Here is a 25,962-nt window from a genome sequence, read left to right on the forward strand (position 1 = left end):
CCGTGCGCACGGTGTTACACAGTATTTGTTATCTAAATGTTTCGTACGTGTCGTGTATGTGTGATAAACGTAAAATATGTTTGGACTATTTATTTAATATATCGACGCTGTTGCTATAATGCAACATAGAAGCAAATTCAACCTAGTGACAGTGGAGCTGAGGATGACCTGATGGTTGAAACGCGTACTCCACAGCAATTTATGGATTGATGACGTAAGTTATTTAATTATCAAAATTTTTAAATTGCCGTACACAAAAAAAGAAAGTTTTTCTAAATAATTCAAAATATCCATAGGCTTTTTCTCTTATTGGCTCAAAGATGTATTTTGACAACATCAATCGCCGTAAGACATCATGCAAATATAAAAACGGCAGATAAAAACAAAATTTTTTAGTATAGACGTGAAGCCCAAGTTTCCACTTTATGTGTTAGCAAGCATCAACATTTTATTTCAGCAAGCAACGTAAAAGACGTCTGCTAAGTGTCAACTCTTGTATACTAGCTAACATGAAATGTAATGATGCTAGTACAATAAAAAGCCAACTCCAAAAATATTATATAATTCTGCTTATAAAGGTTGGATAATGATAGTATAAAACAAAATATAAATACAAGCATATGTTAGCCTAGAACATTACTTTTGTCAGCATAATGAATGTGCTTTTGATAAAAGTTGTATATTATACTTTCACCGATTACAAATTAAATTTTTTATTTCTCCCCTTATTCCATAGTATACGGAGAAAGTATTGTTTTTGTCAAACATTTTTGAGTATGAGTTTTTTGTGGATATCCGTTTTGGGACCCCTAAACCCAAAAAAGTGGGTTTCGAAGGGATGTCTGTGTATAGAGCTGCTTTTGGTGAAATTTGGTGTGGTGTGTACTAATCTAAGTCTAGAAGTTATTTTTTTATTTTTTGAAATTTTGATTTTAACGGTGGTTTTCTCATAAAAACCCATAAAATAATGGAAACATCTCATTTGCTCAAAAATGGCCTTAACGATTTTGAACTTAATTTACTATATATTAGTCATTTTGTCTCTAAACAAGATACAACCCCCATTGGTATAAAAAATATGGTTCAAAATTTATGACAACTTTTGTGATTCTCCCCACAAAAATTAAATAACAGAAAAATCAAATAAAAAATTTACACATTTTGATTGAAATTGAGTTTGTTAGTCCTTTTAACTCTAAACGAAACAGTACAACCCCTATTACTGTAAAAATTACCGTTATAAATAAAGTTATTACAACTTTTGTGATTTTCCTCTTAAATTATCAAAGTTACTCTCACCCATGTGCCATGATAAGGGTTGTTGACAAGCTAATGGGAGAAAGAGATAGTACGTGTCAGATTGCTATTGCTGATGCTGTTTGTTTATACTACCTCAGTTTTTTTATGTTAAATCCGAAAATGCAGTAAATTTTTGTCATAGAGTTATGTTCTAAGTATTTGAAAAACTAAATCAAAGATTACAAATTTAAGGTCCATTGAGCAGTTCAGATGGTAATTTGGGTAAGTCCAAGTTTTTGCGCCAACTTACACTTAGGGGAGGAAGTTATGTGGAGAGCAAAAAACTGTAAGTAGACACATAAAAATTAAATTTGTAATCGGTGAAAGTATATTTAACATTTGCCGTGCTTTCAAATATTTATTAACATTTTCAACTATAAAAACATTACACTAAAGGAACCAAAAATTACAAAACTTTTTTTAACGCCTAAAGTGTAGGCAAGGAATAAAGCAGAACAATTATAACAAACAAAAAATGTGTAACAATAAGCTATAAAACACAGCTAACAATAAAAAAAAAAAATGTAATCATAAATGTAAGCTACGCAATTACTGTACAAATACATTGTAAACATGTCTTCTACAAAATAAAGTTTGTATAATTAGTTACTTCTTTAGTCGGATCATCTTTGATCTTTCTAAAGCTACTGTACCGTATAATCTTTTTAGGTCGCTATTTGAAAGATCAATCTAGGATAAGACCAAGCTGTTTTTGGTTGGATAACTGTGTTTGAGCCCTACTCCTTCAAACAATATTTGAAGTTTAAGATTCGCCTGTCGGTTAGTCAAGTGAAGACACTTAAGATTTTTCTTGAATAGGAAGTTCTGAAATATTTAAAAAGTTTTTTTTTGTGTAATAAGTTAGTGCAACTTATGCCAGAATAAATTATTTTAAATAAATTTCACTATGCCAGGGCAATGTAAGTGGAATCGAAAACATCATAAAATTGGTGAGAAGATTTTACAGTATTGGTAATAGACAGTAGACATTATTTGATATGCCTGTCATCAAATTGGTCAAACAAAAAGTATTTAACTCATTTTTATTATAGTAAAAGGCGACAAAACTTAACAATTCAAATAGACTTTAAACTTAAATATAGTCACAACAATTTTAATTATGATTATAACTAAATAATAATATAACTAGGGTAATTCTACAAAGACATACAACATGGTTGAGAAACACATACTACTTCCAAAAAGGAAAAATAGATTCATTCCAAAGTGTATGTTTTTTAACAGGAACATTGTTTTGGCTGTATAGAAAGGGTAAAATAAAATAAAAATATCTTTAAAAATAAACAACAAACAATATTATCAGATAATAATCACACAACACAAATCAAATCATTCAAGATAAGGACATAACTAATTAATACCACATAAGGTATCAATAAGCTTTTTGCTAGACAACAACATTGGCTGTTTCTAACAAAATGTGATGCCTTGCTTAGCTTTTCAACCGAATATTTATGAGCTCTTGCTTTAGCCAGGATCTTAAGAAAAAGTCCAATTATTAAAGAAAGCTGGGTCCAGTTTTCTAGTTTCAAACCACACAAAAAGCTACTAACTTTTTTCAATATAAAATTGAACTTATACATTATTAGGAGGGTTGTATAAACATTCAACCAACAGCTTACATTGTAAACTAGGTATGCGTGAAACAGAGATAAAGAAGTAGATGTTAACTAATAAAAAAAAAAATTAAGAACCTAACATAAAATCTAAGGAAAATATATGATTAGACAGTCACAATATATCGTTATTGATGTAAAAAAAAACTCAGGAACAAAAAATTCAGCCTTTTAAACAGGTATGCAACAGAAATCCATAGTGAAATGTGAAGCCTTAGTTTACAGGCGGTTCACAGATTTAGAGACGAGAAGTTGTGCTTTGTGGCCTTCAATGGCCTCGTACAGTTTGGGAAGTTCGGCCTCCAGTCGGATGAGGCGAACTCGGGACTGAAGCCGCCAAGTGCCAGGTTTGTCGTCTCCCACGTAAGTTACCAAGTAGGAGATCAATTCTTGTGATCCGTCTTCGTCCAGATCTACTATAAGCACTGAAAAACCAAGAGTGGTTAGTCATTCAGTCGACCAACATAGGTTGGCAAAGTCACTTCATAGGGCATCCCTAGATGACCCTTAGTACCGTGCACCTAAAGATAATGATAGTACTTACACATGCACAACCTGCTAGGGCCATCAGCAACTATAGTTGCAAAATCCTGTTTTTGTTAATGAAATGAAATGAAATAATATTTTATTTCCCATAAATTATATACATATAATTACATTGTATTTTTTTTTACTTAAATATAATACAGCAAACATTACTAACTGGATAACAAAAGAAAAATTATATTCTGTAGAAATAAAACGAAAAATGTGCAAAAAAAAATACCTTCTATAACAAAGGAAAAAGTCTACATAGGCAGGGCCTGTGCGTAGACTAGAGTTGCGAAAAAGGTTAATTTAGATGGGAGGTAGAAAAATGTATAGGAAAACAAAAAATAATTCGTATAATTCTAAATTTTAAAAAATTTTCTTGCTTGAAACTGAATGTTTAGTTTTCTTCTGTGAATTAAATTGACGATAAAAAACTCTTTGTACAAAACTGAGAAAATTTATAAAAATCTGGTGAAGATTGGAGAGGAGAGGTGGAGTGTGGTGTGTTGGTCAGTCAGTGAAGGTGTTGTATCAGTGATTGTGTAGGGTCAACGGTCAGGTCCGCCCAACGCGATAACGGCCTCGGTGTCCTCTGCACTCAATCCTACAAGCCACGCTACTACATGCTTCTTAAATAGAGAGAGAGAGGGTGAATTTAAAATGTTAACATTTTGATATCTGTTACACATGTTACGATAAATGATTTGGGTTAAGTGAAAGCAATTCGTATGTGAAAATGATTTTAAAGTTTGTGGAACATTTATACCAACATTTCGAGAAAAGCGCGTATTGTGGGGATGAGTAATTTTTATAAAAATATTATCAAAGTTTTTGTACATGTGAACTAAAATAAATTTTAAAAATAACTGTCTGACTGTCAAAACTCCCGTTTCTACAAAAAGGTCGTCAGTTGAATATCTAAAGTGTTTTTTAAAAGCAACTTTAAGTATTGTTTTCTGTACAACAAAAACAGGTTGCAAGATAGTTTTGTAAGCACCACCAAAAGCAATAATTCCAAAAGATAACAAAGATTGAACATATGCATAGTATGCTATTTTAATTTCTTGCTCTTCGAGTATATCACTAAGTTGCCTAAATGCATAAATATATTTGCGTAATTTATTTGTTAGATATTCAACATGTTCCGACCACTTCATCTTTGAATCAAAAACAATACCAAGATATTTGTATGAATCAACTTTTTCAATTTTGCTACAAGAACAAGAGTTATTGGAATGATTTCCACAGACATGAATAGATAGGTTTTCAAGTTTGTATTCGGTTATCTTACGTAATGAAATTGGCATGAATTTGGTTTTAGATATATTAAGAGACAATACATTTTGGTCAAGCCATTTTTTCAGCAAACAGAGGTCTGATTCAGCCTTGTTTTTAACCTCCTCCCAGGATGATCCGGTTACAAATATTAGAGTATCATCAGCAAATAATGTTAATTTTCCTTCTGTTTGAATTTTAGAAATATTATTAATATAAAGGAGGAACAAAACAGGACCAAGGGTCGAACCCTGGACCACACCATACTCCACTGGCAAAACATCGCTTGACACTTCACCAAGTGCGACAGTTTGTAGCCTATCAGAGAGGTAGCTGCTGAACCAAGCGAGCGAGGTGCCGCGCACCCCTACAAGCTCAAGTTTACGCAACAATCGACTTCTGTCCACTGAGTCAAAAGCTTTTTTCAAGTCTAAAAATATTAACATACTTCGTTTGTTGCCATAAATTGCCTCGTTAATGCATTTATTAATATCGAATAAAGCATCAGATATGTTTTTGTCACTCCTGAAACCATACTGATTTTCACTTAATATATTGCACTGGTGGAGGTAAAAAACAAGTTGGTCTTTAGATATTTTCTCTAATAGCTTAGCGATTACACTTAACAAAGAAATCGGACGATAGTTATTCATGTCTGTGAAATCATTGGATTTGTGCAATGGAATGATCTTGGCCAATTTCAGCTCGTTTGGGAATATACCAGATGTCAGGCTAAGATTGACAATGTGCAGAAGAGGAGCACATAGAGAGTGGATGTTTTCTTTAAGAACAAAGGCCGAGATACCATCATGGCCAGGTGCAGACCCTCCGCGCAGACCCTGGACGTAACGTTCTATGTCAGCGTGTGTGACCGTGTTGAATGTGAAATTCGTGTCGAGTGAGAAGTCAGCGTCGTTTACGACTGGAGCCCCAGCTGAATTGATTGAGTTGGCCAATTTAGAACCCACTGATGTAAAGAACTTATTAAAATCATTAGCTATTTTAGTCTTCATGTTCGCATTATTCGAAGAACCAGGTAAAACTTTTTCAAATGGAAAATGGTCCTTAGAGCAATTCCTGCCCGATATTTCACTAACTATGCCCCAAAATAATTTTGGATCCCTGTTAGATTCTGAAATTATACCCCTATAATAATTTTTCTTTGCGAGTTTGATGTTTTGATTTAAAGATAGGCGCAGGGCCCTGAATCTATCTAGAAGTAATATATTAAAAGGTTGGGTTTTGATCTTTTTACTTAACTTGTCTCGTTTTCGAATTAATTTAATGAGGTCTACGGTAATCCAAGGCTTTATTTTTTTAAATCTTGTTGAGTGATTTTTAATTGTTTTTGTTGAGGCTTCGATACAGTTACTCAATGTCGAACAAAAACATGCTGTGCACTGATTAACCTCGTGATTACTCATGATAGGACTCCAGTCAGTTTTTGTAATATGTTCAGTTAGTGAAGCGTGATCAATGTAGGTGCGAAATTGGTTCTGTGGCAGAGTGTCAGTTCCAGTTCCTGTAGGCGACTGAATGGTGTTAGTGATTTTAAGAGCAGTGCTGTAATGGTCAGTGATGTGAGATTGTATGACAGCAGATTTGACTCGTCTCATATCATGAAAACGGACAAAAATGTGGTCAATACAAGTAGATGTGTTGTGTGTCACTCTGGTCGGCTTGTCGATGCACTGGACTAGTCCAGCACCTAGTAAAGTGTTTAAGTAAAGATCCGTTATTGCATCAGTTTTGTGTAAGTCGATGTTTATATCACCCAAAAAGATACAGTTAGTATCTTTACTTATGCGATTATAATAGCATTCCAAACCATTTATAAAATGATCAATTTCACTATCAAACGTCCTGTAAACAGCTAACAGATTGAATATTTTATTAAAAAGACTGAATTCCAAAGAAATACCAAAAACTCTGTTGATGTTAACTTGAGTTACTGTAGCAGACAGACGTTTGTTGATGAAAACAATGACTCCGTCATTTTTGTTGTTTTGTGTATCTGTCATTGTACAGTCAAACCCGTCCAAGTGACCCACCTCCCCCCCGCTCAACCAACACTCTGATAAGACGATGATATCTAGATTAGCATTCAAAGACTGTAAATACACTGATAAATCGTCAAAATTTTTTGAGAAACTTCTTATGTTTGTGTGAAATATTTTAAGACTACTATTTATTGGGGTTTCATTGAAAAATCTTTCGCTTTCAAAAACATTATCCAGCTCCAAGCAAGAATCGTATTCAAAAGGTGTATTTTCATCTGTGTTGCCAATCATCGTCCCGCATAGGCCCTCCTGCCCGTGCCTATCCTAATAACTTATAAATTAAATATTTACATAAATGAAATTAAATGATGCAATTCTTATTCAAACCTTACAAATCAAACTATTTAAAATTACTAGAATGAGATATTATAAGAGTTAATACACGAAATGTTTACTATAATTCCTTGTTTTACCTCAATACATTAAAATACATAAATGTCTTTTGGAAATAAATTAATAAAAATCTTGTTAGTAGTTGTTTAAATCATTGCTAGATGATATAGGAATCTGCGACTGTTTGTGGGCAGTGCAAACTGTGTAAAAGTGTTGTTGAGCCAATTAGGTAGAATCAAATGCCAAATTTACTTTTTCCTGTACCCATTGGTGTGTACTGTGTACTCATAAGGCCAGCTTTTGTTTGCTGCACTGCTACGATTGTGGCCTAAGATTGTTAACAATTTTATTTTCAAACATTAATAAGAAAATAGGACATCATGGTAAAAAAAATTATATGTATAAAATCTTATTTTTGGACTTTTGGCAAAGAGCCTTAAACAAAGTCTGAAAATGGTTAGGTACTTTTTTCAAAAAAGTATGTAAGTAAAATACTATGATGTATTTAAGAACATTCGGCCCTGAAGATGATTGGAAATTCCAATGTTGTTAGTGGAAATAATCCCTGAAAGAACAAGAGCTTAAATTTTCCCCAGCTAAACCTTGGAGTAGTGAAATACAGGGTGCGGCAAAAAAACGATCTAATTTCTTCAGCACACTGTTCAGCGACAGGCGGTCTGAGGGTGGTGGGAGTAGGCTTGTTGGATAGCCTATACGATGCCATTTCTTGTAATCATAGAGCAGTGGTTGTATGAGCTACGTGCGGTTGTTATCGTCATTTAAAAAAAGTAGTAAATCAGTCATTGCAATTCAGTGGCAGTTCCGTGCTTTGATTAATTAGGTCGACATGGAGAGGTTCCGTCGTGATTATCTGTATGGATAACACAATTAAACAAATTATTAGTCTAATTAATTTGTAGGGATGAAAATTAACCTCAAAATTCGTGTAACTGAGCAGTCAGACATGTTCAAAGCAGCCACTTGTTTTCGGGCGGGCCTACGTGGACTGTTTTCCACAGCAGCACGAACTCTATCGAATGTTAGTTGTCTGGCGTCCGATCTGACTTTGGATGGCCTTTCAGCCTCCTTTTCAACGCAGAAGCCGTTGTTCTAAAGTTAGTAACCCACCACATTATTGTGATACACAACAGAACTTCTCCATAACGCCTTAATTGAAAGAATGCATGAAACTGCCAATGCCGCTGAGTTGCAATGAATGAATTCAATACTTTTTAAAAACAACTTCAAAACAACCGCACGTAGCTCAGGCGACCACTGCTCTATGACTACAAAAAATGGCATTGTGTAGGCTTTCCAATGAGTCTACTCCCACCACTCTCAGACGACCTGTCGCTGAACAGTGCTCTGCAGAAAATGGATTAGTTTTTTTTGCCGCACCCTGTATAAACCAATTTTCAAGTCTAGGTTGGGTACCCAAAGACCCCTTCTTTTTACCACTTTGATGTATATTCATTGCCTTGTAAGTGTAAATACTATATTAATATTAATATATTTTCCCTTAAAATCTACAAATGAAATAACAACACCGTTTGACTGGCGTTGACGATGTGGACACTACCAGTAGCATTGAATGGTACCAATAACACTTAACATGCTAGTACTGTCACTTACGTGAGTCCATCTGATCCACCAACTGTGGCTGACATGTGCTGTTTGAGCACAGTTGTATGATCTCTGTTTGACTGGTGTTGACGATGTGGACACTACCAGTAGCATTGAATGGTACCAATAACACTTAACATGCTAGTACTGTCACTTACGTGAGTCCATCTGATCCACCAACTGTGGCTGACATGTGCTGTTTGAGCACAGTTGTATGATCTCTGTTTGACTGGCGTTGACGATGTGGACACTACCAGTAGCATTGAATGGTACCAATAACACTTAACATGCTAGTACTGTCACTTACGTGAGTCCATCTGATCCACCAACTGTGGCTGACATGTGCTGTTTGAGCACAGTTGTATGATCTCTGTTTGACTGGCGTTGACGATGTGGACACTACCAGTAGCATTGAATGGTACCAATAACACTTAACATGCTAGTACTGTCCCTTACGTGAGTCCATCTGATCCACCAACTGTGGCTGACATGTGCTGTTTGAGCACAGTTGTATGATCTCTGTTTGACTGGCATTGACGATGTGGACACTACCAGTAGCATTGAATGGTACCAATAACACTTAACATGCTAGTACTGTCACTTACGTGAGTCCATCTGATCCACCAACTGTGGCTGACATGTGCTGTTTGAGCACAGTTGTATGATCTCTGTTTGACTGGCATTGACGATGTGGACACTACCAGTAGCATTGAATGGTACCAATAACACTTAACATGCTAGTACTGTCACTTACGTGAGTCCATCTGATCCACCAACTGTGGCTGACATGTGCTGTTTGAGCACAGTTGTATGATCTCTGTTTGACTGGCGTTGACGATGTGGACACTACCAGTAGCATTGAATGGTACCAATAACACTTAACATGCTAGTACTGTCACTTACGTGAGTCCATCTGATCTACCAACTGTGGCTGACATGTGCTGTTTGAGCACAGTTGTATGATCTCTGTTTGACTGGCGTTGACGATGTGGACACTACCAGTAGCATTGGATGGTACCAATAACACTTAACATGCTAGTACTGTCACTTATGTGAGTCCATCTGATCCACCAACTGTGGCTGACATGTGCTGTTTGAGCACAGTTGTATGATCTCGGTTTGACTGGCGTTGACGATGTGGACACTACCAGTAGCATTGAATGGTATCAATAACACTTAACATGCTAGTACTGTCACTTACGTGAGTCCATCTGATCCACCAACTGTGGCTGACATGTGCTGTTTGAGCACAGTTGTATAATCTCTGTTTGACTGGCGTTGACGATGTGGACACTACCAGTAGCATTGAAGGTCACCAACACCACCCTCTCACTTATGGTGTTCACCAGGTAACCGTTCTTGTCTTTTCTCTGGGGAAAATAATGGCATAAGTAAATTAAGATCATAACAGAAACAGACTAAAATATATTTTACAGCAATTTTGATTAATATATTTGGGTTTCTTCAAAGAATAACAAATTGTTAACTGGTTATTTGAGTGTTTTTAGTGATTGTTTAGCTAGTCACTGGTTTGATCCTGAGAAAGGTCTGTAGCTTTTTGATGGCTCAAATCATAACTAACTCACTTGAAGCGAATTTCCCTATAGGGAAGTAGCTATTACCGTAGGTGGCACGGTAATAGCTACTTTTCTCATTTTTGACCCTCAAAACATAAAATTTCCCAATTTCTTTCTAAACTTTCTTAAAGAGTAAAAAAAAAAAACAAACAATTCAGTATAGTGTTTTTGTACTTTTCCGCACGAGGTGTTCATCTTTCTATTTTAGGTGGGCTTCTTCCACGAAGCTCTGCCATAAGGGTAACTCCCATGAATTACAATAGATAGTTGTAATTGGAAGTTTGGTTGTATGTTTAACGTGTGTTGATATTTTTTAAAGTATTAAAGCATTATTAATTTTTTATATAACAAATCGGATTTAAATTTGTTTAATTGAACTTGAAACTTAAAGGGTAAAATAACAGTAATAACTTGTAAGTCATCGAAATGCTCACCTGTTCAGTGGGATTGTGCCAGTACCAGAACTTTAGCAGGAACCCAGAGATGGCATGTTGTAGATGCAATATTACTGGAGTCATGGCGTATGTCTGCTGCAATGTGGGGTTCCATACACTCTGGTTGTGATGGTCTACTACTGAGATGACCACCTATAAACATCGGTAACAGTTTACTTTTAAGATCTCATTTATTAAAAGCATCACTGTTGTTTAACTCTCAACGCGGATACTCCATGTTTTAGATATAACACTATAGGTGGCTCTGACATGGGGCTCCACGTTCCAAAAAATTACCTGAATAGATTTACTAATACATTGAAACCTTCCTGTAAAGTCTTGATGTAACTATCAACTTGATAAAGCGTCAAAATTCTTCTTAATTCCCTTCAAAACGCCATAATGCTCAATGTAATATTTACTTCATGGTAAAAATGTTTAGGCATCTACTTAATAATTACTCAATCCCATTCAAAATATAGGCATTAGAAAATATTTTCTAATGCCATTGAAATATGTTGAGCTGAGGTTCCAATTACACACTTTACTAAAAAACCAAAGTCCAAAACATCTAGTATTTGATTTCTTTTTCTGACCTGATAGTCTGCAGGAGATGAGCCGGAGTTTTGAAGATTCAGTCTGTAGTTGTTCACCGTCCACTCATTGCCGAGATGCTTGGCGGGGGGTGAGACACTGCCACGGGGCTCTACTGTGTGGTTGGTCATAGCTTGAACAGCTGACACAAGCGCAATCTGGCCCACACTCATCGCTGTAGTCAGCAAACAAGTAGTTATAGTGATTTATGTCAATAAAGGTGTAATTTGATTGAAGTGGTGAGTACTTAGCGGTAGAGCTGCTTTGTTTTAGGGAAATAGTAATAATAGCAAAATATTTCAAATATTCAAATATCCACTTGTGGTGTATGACCACAAAGGTTTAAGAACATTGTGACATATGTACCTTACGTTTTAAATATAGTTATCTGTTTAAATTATGGTTTTTCTATTTTTATACTAAACTTATAACTAAACTTATCTCAATAAAATTTTGGAAGTATAATGTATGAGAACATGGGTTTAGCGAGATTAATCGAGCGAGGGTGTTTTTCCATTTTAAAGTCTATTTTATAATTGGATATTTCTGGAAAAATTTATTTTGAATTTGAACGATGGAAGACAGTGGCACAAGGAAGATGACTCATCGTCCGACAGGGCCGTCGCGTGGTTTACTGGCGCCCCCCTCCAAACACACAAAATGAGTGATGCTTGTTATACAAATTTGCGTGGCGGGTTGCGTTGCTATCTGCGTTTTAATGCCCAACCACAGACACCTAAACAAATTGAATTACCTTAAATAAATACTAGTCAGGTAAATTACTTAAATGTTTGATGAATATCTTTTTTAATTGATGATAATCAAATCCATACAATTAATGTAAGCAAATATTAAAACATATAAAAAGTACACTATATATGTTATTAATTAATATAGAGCAAATTAAATTAATGCAATGGTATGCAAAACCACAAACGAAACCTACTTTGAATAGAATATAGCCTACAGAATAAAAGAAAACCACGTTATCACATTTAGATATAAGATCCTAAACAGTAAACGTAAATAACTCGTAATCACTCACTAAATTTAGCTGACAGCTGAGCTGAGACTGCCATAAGAGAAAGGAGTGATTGGGAGTCTCCTGCACCCAGTGTTTTAAACAGGGTAAATCAAGTCTTGAACTCAAGAAAAATAAAACATATTTAATACAGTACCTACTAACTCACTTTTTCCAGTGCTGTTGTTGTTTTTTCTGCAGTTATAATACAGTGTGTAGTCTCTGTCTAAGGTCAAATTGTTGATGTCAGTACAGCCTTTAACTTCCATAGGCTTTCCCAATACCGATCTGCAACGAGTTAACTAACTTTAGTTAACATTGACAAAACTCAACACCTGTTAGCTGTATTTTTTAAGCTTTATGATTGTTCAGTATGGCCTTGTGTATTTTATCAGTAGGGCCTAAAGTGACTCTTTTTGACAGAATCTCAAGTCTAAAGACCAAGGCGACGCCAAGGTTGGGAATTGAGAAATGCTCATTAAATTTTCTTTCTCATGTGATGGATTAAATTTTTATCATACAGCACAATTCTATCATAAACCTATCAGAGAACCTATCATAAAAAATTATAAAGTGATAGGAGAGGCCAGGTGCAAGGCCACACGAAAAAACAGGCCGTAATGCTCGTCAGAGGGTACTAGTACTTAGTGTATTGGGGTATATAAATATTAATTAAAATCAATGCAGTATCATAGGAAACAGTTGATTGATGATCAATTTACACAGAATATTGTCATTAGCAACAGATTGCACCACTTTTTTTGCTTCAATTTTTACATTACATTTGAAGTCAATTATGTGTATAGTCAATGATATTACCATCACATTAAACAATAGTCAATATGACTAATACAGTACCGTATATACTGTTATTTAGTTGCGTAGTGAAATATATATCTTAAAACCGCTACGAATAGTGTAAATATCTTGAGTTTAAATTTATTTAAATCTTACAAAAAGTGCTACTCAGTAAAACAAAAACTTTTAAACCGCAAAATAAAGCAAATACTTTGATTTTATTTTAACTAATTCAATAAAATGTTAACAATACATGTTTTTAAGAATTACAAAATATAACCAGCTATAGTCTTTATTAATAATGTAGATTCAAATCTATTTATCTGATCAAATGTAAATAACTAACCACCAGTATTATAAAGCTGGATAGAAGAATGGATAAAGTGTTCGGTGAGAAATCAGGAGGTCAGCAAGTCAGATGTTCGATGCTGAGAAAAGTCAGTAGGTTTTGATGGTTTAAACCCAGACCCAGCTGTCTTTGATCATTGTGCTTCTAATATATAGTCCTGGCCATTTAATCAGCTGATCTTAGTCACTAAAGGCCCGTTCACACGGGGCGAGTTTACAAGCTACACGCCAGCGTGTAAGAAGCCAGCGAGTTGGCGAGTGTGCTTTGTATTTGTTCACACGGAGCTTGTCCACTCGCCAACTCGCAGACGTGTAGAAAGATGCCGGCAAGTGCGCTTGTAGTTGTTCACACGATGCTTTTTCCACTCGCTCAGTAGCTGGCTTGAACCAAATCCTCCAACATCTTTGAGTAACAAGCGCACAAGCACAAGCAACTGTGTTCACACTGGGCTACTTTACACGCCTACTCGCGCAAAAGCTGGCGAGTTGGCGTGTAAAGTAGCGGCACCGTCAACTTTTTCCAGAGCTTTTTTACAAGCAGCTTTTGAGCGAGTACGTCGTTCACACTGAGCTATTTTACTAGCTGCGTGTAAAAAAGCCGGCGTATAGCTTGTAAACTCGCCCCGTGTGAACGGGGCTTAACAAAGCTATCATCTCATCCTTTCAACACTGACACATCCTTTACCAGTCTTCGCCTTAAAATGCACTCTCTGTTTTATTGTCGTTTAAGTAAGAGGCCTAACCTTATCCAACTCTAATCCATACAAACCCTGTCTGTCCGGAGATGATAGCGATGAACTGGCTGTTTTGCTTGTTTCTCGTCGTAACAGCCAAGTCGTGATATCCATCGTAGTTCAAGTCTGGCGTGACTACGGGGAATGACACATCCACCAATCGGAACTTATTCGCGCCTGCACGCCACTTAAAAATGCCTTTAACACACAGACAAGTTTATGGAGTGAATATTTCATGTAAAAGAAATGGAATGTAAATTCCAAAATAAAAAAGTTAAATGTGGAAATCGGTTTGTGGGCAAGAACCCTTAAGGAATTTTTGTTCATACCAATAATTGTACACTCTCTACACTCTCTGAGCTTTATTTTGATGTGTCATATGACTATCAACCTTGTCATACCATTTACATATCAATTTACATGGATACCCTTATCCCTTAACCTTGACTAATCAACAAATAAAGGGTAACAAAGATTCTGTCTTGCCGACGCTAACATTCTACACTAGCTTTTGGTATAAAACCATTTTGTAAACATTAAGCTTGTGTGACACAAATTCAGCATTTGGATAATAATGACATGCATAGGATTGACTTATTTATAGTACCGGTATACTAACTATTTGCCCGTTCTACGTACAGGAATCTTGTAGTAAGTTGAAAGCTTATATTCAAAACAGGAGTTGGTTTGCATATTTAGTGTGCATTTTCCCAGATATGCAGCCAAAACTACTACTGTATAGGAATACATAAACCTTTGCAAATACAATATCTGACAGTTTCAAAGCCAAAACGAATGCTTCGCAATTAAATGTCACCCGATCGTGTTAGTCCATATTTTATATCTAATGATAAAAGGACTTGCTTTATAGATATATGACGCATAGCCCTAATGTAGGCCTGTAATTGAAAGTTACTTTTCACACTGAAAATACCACCTCAACCTCACTACTGCACACTTTATTCGGGTTGAAATTTTCATTGACAAAGGTGATCTTGTCTTTTCCACGAAACACTGAGAAATAAGGACATTAATGTGTTACCAACAGACATACACACACAAATACAGAATTGAATTAAGGGATTTGCTACTCTTTAAGGCCCCTATTACACGAGGTAGCCTGGCGACGTCGCCAGCGACCAAACTGGCTACTCAGCTTGTCATGGGGCATTGATTCTTATGGATGTTATTACACGAGGGTAGCCAGCGACGCAGCCACACTTTGGCGACCGACTGGCTACCGAGCCCCGTCGCCACTGTGGTAGCCACTGGCTACCCATATTGGAGACGCTGCGTTGTAGCATATGGAGCTTATTACACTAGGTCGCCAGTATTACGTCGCCACTCGGTTAGTTCATATCACGGGGGTACTTGCACACTGTTGTGTTGCGTTCTGTTGTGTTGTGAGTGTGTGAATTGTTCACTTCAGTTGATAAAATGTCTATATCATCCTTTATGACTCGAAGAAACTGGATTGTGACATACGAAAATAATTGAAACATTTTTTATTGTCCGCACAGAGCTCATCAAAAAGGGTGTAATATAACCATTTTGATTCTCTTGCACTAAGCATTGGATGAACGTACATTTTTCTCTTCCTTTGCCTCCTTTTCTTCAGAAGTAACAGAAGGAGAAGATACTTATAATCACTCATTATTCACTGTAAACACCGCTCATAACAAGTACAAGTGCAAGACAAGCACTCACAACAACGGCGCCACGGCGGTAAAATTCTGGCTACTCAACTGGCTACTCAACTGGTTATAGGTTTGGTGGCCAGTGCGTCGCCAGCTACTGCCGCTGGCGACGTCGCCAGGCTACCTCGTGTAATAGGGGCCTAACCAAAGCAAAGTAGTCTACAAACAAAATAATTATTTGAAAGTTTTGATATTGTCATCAAATTTTATGATAGTCGATTTTTCAAACTGTAAAATTTGTGTAAATCCTTTGGCAAATATATAAATAAGTAAATAAATACACAGTCTACAAAACATTTATACGTTAACAACGCCAAGCTTTAAAAAATCATGATGGTTTTCTAAAAAAATCGTTCACTAATGTTTGATCATTTTCATAGGATAAACTAACATTTTGGAGTCCAGACAGAAACGCAAAAATTATACAGTAAGACATCAATTAAATTTAATAAGAAATAAGGTGCAGCACTAACGATAACTATAGTTGTAAATAGTGATGTGTTTGTACGTAAAAATGATTCTTACTGCTACCACCAGTTCTAAGGAAAAGTAGCAGTACCATAAACCAACGTTTACATTTATGAAAAGAACTATAGTACTTAAGAACAATTCAAACTTTCTATGTAATCAACCTGTATTATTTGTGTTAATCCGTTGGCAAATATATAAATGAATAAATACACAGGCCACAAAACATGTAACATGTATGTTAACAACGTAAAGCTTTAAAAACTCCCTATGGTTTCCTCAAAAAAACTTTCACTTGATGTGGTGCAGTACCGTAGTTATTATAATCTCACTTGGTTTTATTTTTTTTTTAAGTTTTCGAAAATCAAAGTTATTTCCCATTAATAGCATTATTTGTAATTAACTTTTAATGTTAACATATTAATGACAGTTTGAAGAAACCACCTTTATCCAAACAAAGGTTTCTTATAAAATATTACGTAATCTCTAATCGATTTTGGAAAAGCGAGTTTAGCTACATCTGTAAGTTAAACCTCTGTTACGATCACAGTGAAATCAGAAAGTTCTTCCAAGATTGCAGCAACATCCACGATCACCCACTGCAGTTGTGATTTTTTACTTTGCACTTTACACAACTGTCTTTGAAGGGCCATAAATGAGTGCGGAAACCTTTTTGTAAGCATTGGTGACGACGATTAAAAAAATGTAAGTTTCCCAGCACTAATACAACACTGATTCACGGTATTTTCCCCGGTTATAAAAACTCAAGAACACTCATTGCACTTGCGATTAATTAAACAGGTTAAGTAAGGCACAACGTTTCTAATCTCACTTGGTTTGGATGTGCTAACAAAACTTGATCAAAAATGGTTGTGGTATTTGTAAACAACTTTTAATGTAAACATATCAGTGACAGCTAGAAGTGAGAACTAATCCAAACAGCTGATCGTTATTTCATCAAATGTAATAGGAAACATTGGGAGAAATTTTGACAAAAATCAAACAAAATTGGGTTTTTGATGGTTCGTTATTTTGTTTTCAAAGAGGCGAGGCCACGTTTTTATAGCCCAAGACACTCTCACCAATCCAGTAAATACAGAAAAATGATTAGAACCTTGATTGGTACTCTAGTTTTCTAGGAGTAGGCCGCATAAAATGACAATTTGGCGTCACTGACGGAGTCACAGAATGGACAGACAAACAGATATACAGATAAATTGAGATAAGACTCGTTTCGGCTTTCTTAGGCTATGAAATGTAAAAATAACCAAAAACTGCATGATTCTAAGCAATGTACATAAAAAATTGTAATTTTATTTATATAGATAGATGTAATGCTATAAGGTCCAAAAAAAGTACATTCGCCTCAAAGAGAAAGTCATGTAAACAATTTTTCAAAGAATTTGGTATATTAACTGTTCCCTGCCTATATATTTTAAGATGTCTTATGTTTGTTAAAAATAATTTTGAAATTTTAAGTAAAACTCAGCATAGGCACCATCATGAAACTAGATTTCAAGCAAATTTTCAGTATCCAAGACACCGTCTGACACTATCTGAAAAGACACCACAATATATGGGGAGGAAACTGTACAATGCACTACCCAGCGAGTTGAAGGAAATAATAGAGGAGAACGGCTTTAGAAAAAAGTTAAAGGATTTTTTGATAAAAAAAATGTATTATTTAGTTGACACATTTTTAAATGATAAGTTTTAGAAAACAACTTGTAAAGGGATAGTTCATGTTCTTAAAATGATTTTTGTGAGGTTTGATAAATTTTTTTTCTGGATACTTATTGCTAGGTGTACTCAATTATGATAACTTTACTGCATTGACAATGTCATCTATTCTGTTCTAGCTTTGCTAGTTGTTAAAGAATGTACTGTTATGACAATAAATATATTCTTATTCTTTTACTCATTGATACGTTCATTTATTGGTTTAGAGGATGACAGACTATTTAAATAAATATGCATGGTAAAATGCTAGATGTTCTAATTTATTTTTTATAGCAGTCTATAAAATTTTAAGTTTGTTTTAGTGCAATATAATTTGTTTTAACTAACAGCTGGTTGAATATAAAAATATTCTTTAGATCTATCAGGTTAGTTTATTATTCTCTGATTTTGCCATTGATTATAGGAAATAAGTAAGATTATAGGATTATAGGAAATAAGTAACCACTGATGTACATACAAATCGAGGCTCTGCCCCCGAATCTTCATACAAAAGCTTATGCAAATTATTTTTCTGTTCAACTTTTTGAAAGAAAGAATAGGAAAATAACAATGTTTACATGTTTTAATTCATCTTGGCATTTTTTTGTTTACAGTAAATGTTTAACCGCACGAACTTGGCTTGGATTAGAAATGGAAATATTGATATAACTTCAGTTTTAGTCGACTACTCAATTCCCGTACATAGGACGGGCCAACAGCTTGTCTTATATAAAAAAATAGTTTACCAGAAAGTGCGTCGACCGCAGCCAAATAGCCTCTGGACCCTCGGACTAAGCAATCCTGCAGAGAGTTGTCATTGATCTTGAGGGACAGGCAATCCAGGTGGGTGGGTGAAGGAGCTCCGAAGAACCAAGCTATTATTCCCGTCGTTCCCATAAAAGATATCAGACCTAGATGACAGTGATGGATAGAATTACGTACAAATGTCAAGGTAGTAAGCTATCTTAAAAACAAAATGTAAAATGTTAGAATTATACTTGGAAAGTTGGTAATTAAATCCCAACAGGATCTTTTCTGAACCTACATGCCAGTTAGTTGTCACTAGGCTAATTAATGGCATTCTCTAAACACAAATCGACATTAAATAGTAACAAGTGCTAAAACTGTTTCCTTCGGGAAAATTGTGAAAAATCCAGTAAGCATAGAACAATAAAAAATTACTAAATAGTAAATACCCTCGCCTGGGAATTTTAAATTTACAATTATTTGAATTTTCTGTGTAATCAATAACCGTACTAAAACACTTCAATATACAAAATATTTTTGTTAAGCTCCACAAAATGGTTTTGAAAGAAATTGCAAAATGTTATGTTTTTAGAGTCAAAAAAGGGAAAACCCTATTTTACCCCATAAAACGCCCCATAAACTCCTGTTTCAATAGTCCAATCATGCCGGTTTCGGATAAACGTAGGTTTACACATTTGTACAAAATTTCATCAAAATCAGATCATTTTTGCTTGAGTTATCGCGCTAACAGACATATATATATACCTATATATGAATTTTACAAAAAAATTACAACAAATTACCCGCTGAGATTAAAAACATTGTCTGAGGTTAGCTAACACATGTCCGCTATATAACGTGTATTCTCAATAGTTTTACCGTCTTCATGTTCACCTGCCACCATGTTCACATGACTATGTAATGTGTGTTTCTGATCATGTTTTGTGAGGCCGGCCGCACACTGATCAGACAAACGTCTTTCGACAAAACGTTGTTTCGGAAGACGTCTTGTCGGAAAACAAAAATGTCGGTGTGCGGTGGTCTAAGACAAAAGACAAAAACTGGAGGGAAAACTAAATTCAGTCACCCATAGACCAGTGTTGTGAAAAGCCAGAGACTGTATGGTGTTAATAAAATGGATGAGGAAGTGGACATATGTTGTTGAACTTTATACAACGCAGAACTAAACGAAGGAAGGAAGCATAAGCTGCCATATTTGAAATTGAACTAACATTTTTATTATTTTCTGCGTAAATCAAAAATGAACTACTACTAACTGCAAAGAAAATGATTACAATATATAGAATAAGTTGAAATATTTGAAATTGAACTAACATTTTTATTATTTTCTGCATAATTCGAAAACGAACTACTACTAACCGTAAAGAAAATGATTACAATATATGGAATAAGTTGAAATATTTGAAATTGAATTAACATTTTTATTATTTTAAGCATAAATCAAAAATAAACTTCTACTAGCTGTAAGAAAAATTATTACAATATACACTATGGATAAGTTGTACTGTATCCGCCCTCCGCGCATGCGCAGAACTGTTTGTCTGACCATATTTTGGCTTCAGACGAAATATTGGAGGCGATCATAAAAACGCCCAAAAACGTCTTCAGACAAAACAACGCGTCTGAAACCTCTGTCTCATCAGTGTGTGATGCTTCCATTTAACTGCATGGTAGCCCACTCACTTCCGACGTCTTTCGACAAAACGTCTGATCAGTGTGCGGCCGGCCGTTTTGTCAAAAGACGTCGGGAGTGGGTAGCTCCACTTCCTCGTTCATTGTTATAAAAACCCCCCACGCACATTATAAACACATGTTAGTGCGTTTTCACTTTTCTACAAAGGAACGGACCGAATTTGTTTTCCCTCCAGGTTTTTGTCTTTTGTCTGAGACTACCGCACACAGATGCAACATTTTTGTTTTACGGCAAAACGTCTTTTGAAAAAACCGTTTTCTCAAAAAACGTTTTGTCTGACCAGTATGCGGCCGGCCTAAGGGGTCGTATGGGGTAAATATGGGTTTTGTCACTTTTGACTGTAAAATCATCAAAATTCCATAGGGTTTTGTGGATGATATACAAACAAATTAGTATTTCATGTCATTTATTGTCTAATGAAGGGTTGTGAAGAAAATTGTAAAAAAGGGTTCACATGTTATTTTAATGCAACAACACTTATTGCTCTACTTCTACTTAGAATGAAACTGGGTATACAAGAGTAAATACTTATCCAATATGATGACTTTCAAAAAGCATCATTGGCAAAGCATCATATCGTATGGGGTAAATATGAGTTTTGTAATTATATACTCTGAAAACCTAAAAATTCCTTGGGTTTAGTGGATGTGTTCAAAAGAGCTTTAGAATTAAAGCAGTAAATTATGTCTTTTATTCCCCGGTGAAGAGTTATGGTGGTAGTCTATAGGTAAAAATAGTAGGCCTATAGTGAAATTTATAGTGACTACTGTTGATAAAACCCCACTTTTGATATGACTTTATGTAAGAGATTGAACACAATGTGGAGTTGTGTCTTACATACAATTACAAATTATATTACAATACAATACTCTCTTACGTAAAATTATATTGGATATGTCATATACACAAAGCATCCTGGCTGGGTCATGAGAACATGCTTTCACAGCGGGTTGTATGAGTTTTAATCTAAAAATTCCATGGGTTTATTGGATGTGTTAAAGAGCTTTAAAAACAAACAAAATATTATATTGTGTCTTTAACCCTTGATGCTATAGGTAAAATTATCATCCCGGGATGAAATCAAAAGCGACTAAACTGTTGATGAAACTTCACTTTTGATATGACTGGATGTAAGAGAGTGAAGACTTATCTAGCATGAAAAGTGAAAGCATCCTCTGGTCAGATGATGAGAACAGGCTTTCATAGAGGATTATGGCGTAAATATGAGTTTTGTTGTATTTTTTACTCTGAAAACTTCCAAATTCCACATACTTACTTAAGTTTTTTAAAAAAGCTAAAAAACAAATACAATTTGTCAGATCTATTATTGTGTTGTTTTTAAATTTATCATACTCGTTCTATCAGTCTATTATTGTTTAATAAAGGATTACCTTACAGAGAAAATTTCCAATACAGATTCTGAATGTGAACTGGCTTTCATGTGGTTTTATGGGGTGAATATGGCTTTATTACTTAGGCTACTAAGTCTTACTAAGTTATTGTCACAATCATGATTTACACTCTTGTCATAATTAATTATAGTTAATAGGTCAGGTCTAATGTTGGCACTGATAAAAAAAATTCTAGAAAAGTGCTTAATTTAGTTAAAAATTGTGTAAACCAATTTATGTACCTTTTGGTGGGAACTGGTCATAACCTCTGCCCAAATCGGATTTCTGGACAGGTGCCTTGTACATGGCTACAATATTTAGTCCTTGGGCGCCTCTCACAATTTTCAGTGGACCTTTGATTTCTGAAAGAAATAAGGAATATTTAAGTTTGCAAGTAACTTATATGGAAAAAAGTACCTCATTGTCTTTACACTATAATTGTACTAGCTAAATCTTCATTAGGTTAAACATTTTAGTTTCGTTGGCAGCACTGGGCCACATGAGGGGGTTGTTTCGTACGTCGCTCCAGCTTTATTACTGAATATAATCCGTTGCAGACTAAGTTAATAAGGGTGTAAACAAGTGTCTCAAAGAGTTTTTAAAGAACTTATCGTTGAAGCTAAAATGGCCAAACACGTTGTAAGTACTGTACATAAATGTGGACTTGTGATGTGACTAACTCTACAACATAGAACGTCTATAGACACAACCTAACTTATCAAATGATACCAAGGCAGATACTTCGCAGCATAATTTGAACATGCTGGGCTGCTCGAATAATTTACCAACCTAACAAACGTTGATTTCCCCGCTGAGACGTAACCCTGTTTATTGCAACTCTGCTCATTGACCAAGATCAGAACGCGCTGACGGCTACCCGGCTTGTCGTCTAAGCCACTTGTGCTGTATAGTAGACACAACTTGCACTGCTTTCAAGCATACTGTTTTCCGTCCAAAAAACTGAAGGGGCTGTCAATAATCTCATTCTATCTAGCTGCCGCGCCCACGGCCAACACCATCAACTTCTTTGGAGCTTTGAATGCACAGGTATTCTCTTAAATGGTCTTTTATGTTTTTGATGTAATATTGAATGTGAATTAAGTTTGTTAGTTTAAACTGCAACTTATTATTGAAATTTTAAGATGAATTTTCAGCTATCAGAAAAAGTAAATATTGACAGTCATGCTGAAGAAATTTTGCTTGAACTCTCAGCTAAAGTTAATTATTTTTAGTAAACCATCCTGGTGTTGATCTTACTTGTTTGATCAACAAAATATCAGATTTTCTTGTAACTCTGGGTGAAGTCTATGATAAGTCTTGTCCAAAAAATTTATAAGTTATAGGCTACTGCAAAAATCTTGAGCTCAATGAGTATTTTCATTTCTAAGATACTGTGGTGGAACAAAATGAAACGTCTAGTTGGAAATAGTTAATGGTAAAGTTATAGACCTTGAATCCCGACTTGACAAATTGAAGAAAGAAAATGCTTCTCTTAAAGATGATTCAGAGGATAAAGTGAGTAAACCGCCCTCTGATAGTGAAGTAAGTTCATTGAAGGTTGTAGAGTATCAGAGGCACAGCAGAAGTCAAATAAGTAAGCTTGATCGATCTCTGCTGGAAACCAATAGTCTTGTCCAATGAACTTGCTAGTTTAAATATTTAACAATAACAAGAGTAAATGGTTAGACAACTTGATTTTACATGCATATAATGGTATCCCTTATCCCACCCCCCGGTTGGCATTATTAAACAAGGCCTCGCAATTATGTATTGCCCCAGGCCTCACATTTTATAAAGACGGCCCTGACTTTGAGATGTGGTTTCAACTGTGTAGACTAGTTAGTCCAAGTAATTATGATCAAAACTCACTACTGAGTTTAGGTTAGGTAGCAAAGTGTCTTGCAAGGCTAACAGCCCAGTTTAATTTGAACCAGCTTAACTGAAAATCAAGTACCGGTACAGGGTAATCAACACAAACAAAAACAACTCAATAACTTCTGTTTATCAAAGAGATCAAATAGTGATTTTAGCCTCCTGTATGAAACTGAAGTTCACCCTACACCTAATGTGAAGTTTCATAAATAACTTCCTTTTACAGCCACTTATAGGAGCCTTTCCAACAAAAACTGATTGCATTTTTGGATTCACCGTGCAAAAAAAAAATGTAAGCAGACTAATCAAAATTACACTTTAACCATTGTAGCTATCATTAAATAATAGGGCAAAATAATTGCCTAAAATAAAAAAAAAAACTATTAAAATCTCTTCTGATAAATTTTACCTCTTACAGTATCCAGGAATTCCTTACTCACATCAGCTCTAAGAAAGCTAGCTATTGTAAAAATATTAATTTATAAGACTGCTATTATTTATAAATTTTAAAAGCATTATGTAAGCCAATTTGTAAATCTCTGTTGTAAGTCTCATGTAAGGTATGTTTGATAATAAATGTAACTTCTAAGCTATGATAAGATGATGTATGTACTAAGCTAATGCAACTTGTTTTTTTTTTATTATTATTTATTTACAGACGGAAAACTCCATTTTCATACATACAATGATGGCAAGACATTACATTCAAACTTACATAATACATGTCATATATAACATGAAGATGACCTGACTAAAAAACCCTAATAAATAGGAATGTATCAAAAATATATCAATATATAAAAATAAATAACAACAATAATTAACAATCAACATGGGGAACAACAAATTTGGTAATTAGCAACAAGATAAAGAACCAAAAACAAGTAACAGTAAAATCCTATAATCTTATACGAGCAATGTTTGCTTGTATGTATGCTTGCTTGCTTGCTTGCAAATAAGATCTCGAAAACGGCTCTGACGATTTTCTTCAAATGTTGTAAATAGTTTATTTCTGGTCTAAAAACGAGTTAACTGCAGTTAGAACTGCCAACAAAAATCTAATTACGTAGAAAAATGAAACTGAAAATCACATTTTTTTAACATAAGTCTTATGGGTTGCTAGGTAACCATGTTGGATGAATTAAATAACAAGGATAAAGTAAACAAAAGACTTGAAGTTGTAGCATGTGTTCATAATAAGCCAACTACCCACAGTATACTAGCAAATTACAAATACAGTACAAAAGGAAAAACATCACTTGTTAATATTTAGCAAAGATTATACTGAAGATTGTCAACAATAATAAGTCCAATTTAATTAAGACTAGATTAGCTTTGACTGAACCGTGCTCAAAACTGAAATCAAGTTCTGAAATCACACCAATATCGGCTACAAAAGGGATTTCCCAGACCAAAAAGGTTTCTAAACCATTACCAGTAATGAAAGTGGCAGAAACTAATACTCCTTACCGCCAATCCATTTGTATGAATATATTAGAATCTAAATGGTTGACAGATGATTCGATCCAGATGTACTATGATGTACTCACAGCTAAAGTAACCAATGAAAACATACTGCTTTTGAACCCTGTAATGGTGCAGGCTGTAAAGTGCCTGCAGGATACAGACCATGTCATTCAACCACTCCAAATGCGTGATAAGTCATATATATTTTTTCCAATCAACGATGCTCTGGTTATTGACCAAGTGGGCGGTAGTCACTGGAGTCTAATGGTTTATGTAAAGGCCATAAAGAATTTTGTTTACTTCGACTCAAGCACAAAATATAACTTAAAGCATGCCCAGCTGGTTACGAAGAAAATGTCAAAATATTTAGACTTATCAGAGGAAGAATCTGTGGTTGAAGTGGCCTCCCCCCAGCAATTCAACTCTGTCGATTGCGGTGTGTACTTACTTATTTTTACAGACCTTCTCATCCAGATGATTGTCCAGGGTAATTTTAGCAAACTCATTGAAACCCCTGAATTTTTCTGCCAGAATAATATAAAAGAAAGTGATTTATTGACAAAACGTGCACAACTAGCTTTATTGCTCCACAACAACAATCATATCTCTATCAGTTCTGACAC

General features: G+C 35.1%; 1 protein-coding gene across 1 annotated transcript in view; it reads right to left on the reverse strand.

Moving 5' to 3' along the window:
* Positions 1-200: 200 nt before the first annotated feature.
* Positions 201-25,962, reverse strand: part of LOC129004646 (uncharacterized) — a 34,924-nt gene continuing 9,162 nt past the window's right edge. Inside the window, exons 3-10 of the mRNA XM_054433198.1 lie at positions 22,243-22,362; positions 18,895-19,059; positions 14,300-14,462; positions 12,554-12,672; positions 11,366-11,538; positions 10,770-10,922; positions 9,960-10,128; positions 201-3,361 (exon numbers count right to left, since the gene is read on the reverse strand). Coding sequence (XP_054289173.1) covers positions 3,156-3,361; positions 9,960-10,128; positions 10,770-10,922; positions 11,366-11,538; positions 12,554-12,672; positions 14,300-14,462; positions 18,895-19,059; positions 22,243-22,362 — 1,268 coding nt within the window. The 3' untranslated portion in view covers positions 201-3,155. The remainder of the gene's footprint in view (positions 3,362-9,959; positions 10,129-10,769; positions 10,923-11,365; positions 11,539-12,553; positions 12,673-14,299; positions 14,463-18,894; positions 19,060-22,242; positions 22,363-25,962) is intronic.

The sequence above is a fragment of the Macrosteles quadrilineatus genome, unplaced genomic scaffold (genome assembly GCF_028750875.1).
Source record: "Macrosteles quadrilineatus isolate MER2022 unplaced genomic scaffold, UCM_ALF_1.0 Scaffold_10__1_contigs__length_6754688, whole genome shotgun sequence".
Classification (NCBI taxonomy): domain Eukaryota; kingdom Metazoa; phylum Arthropoda; class Insecta; order Hemiptera; family Cicadellidae; genus Macrosteles; species Macrosteles quadrilineatus.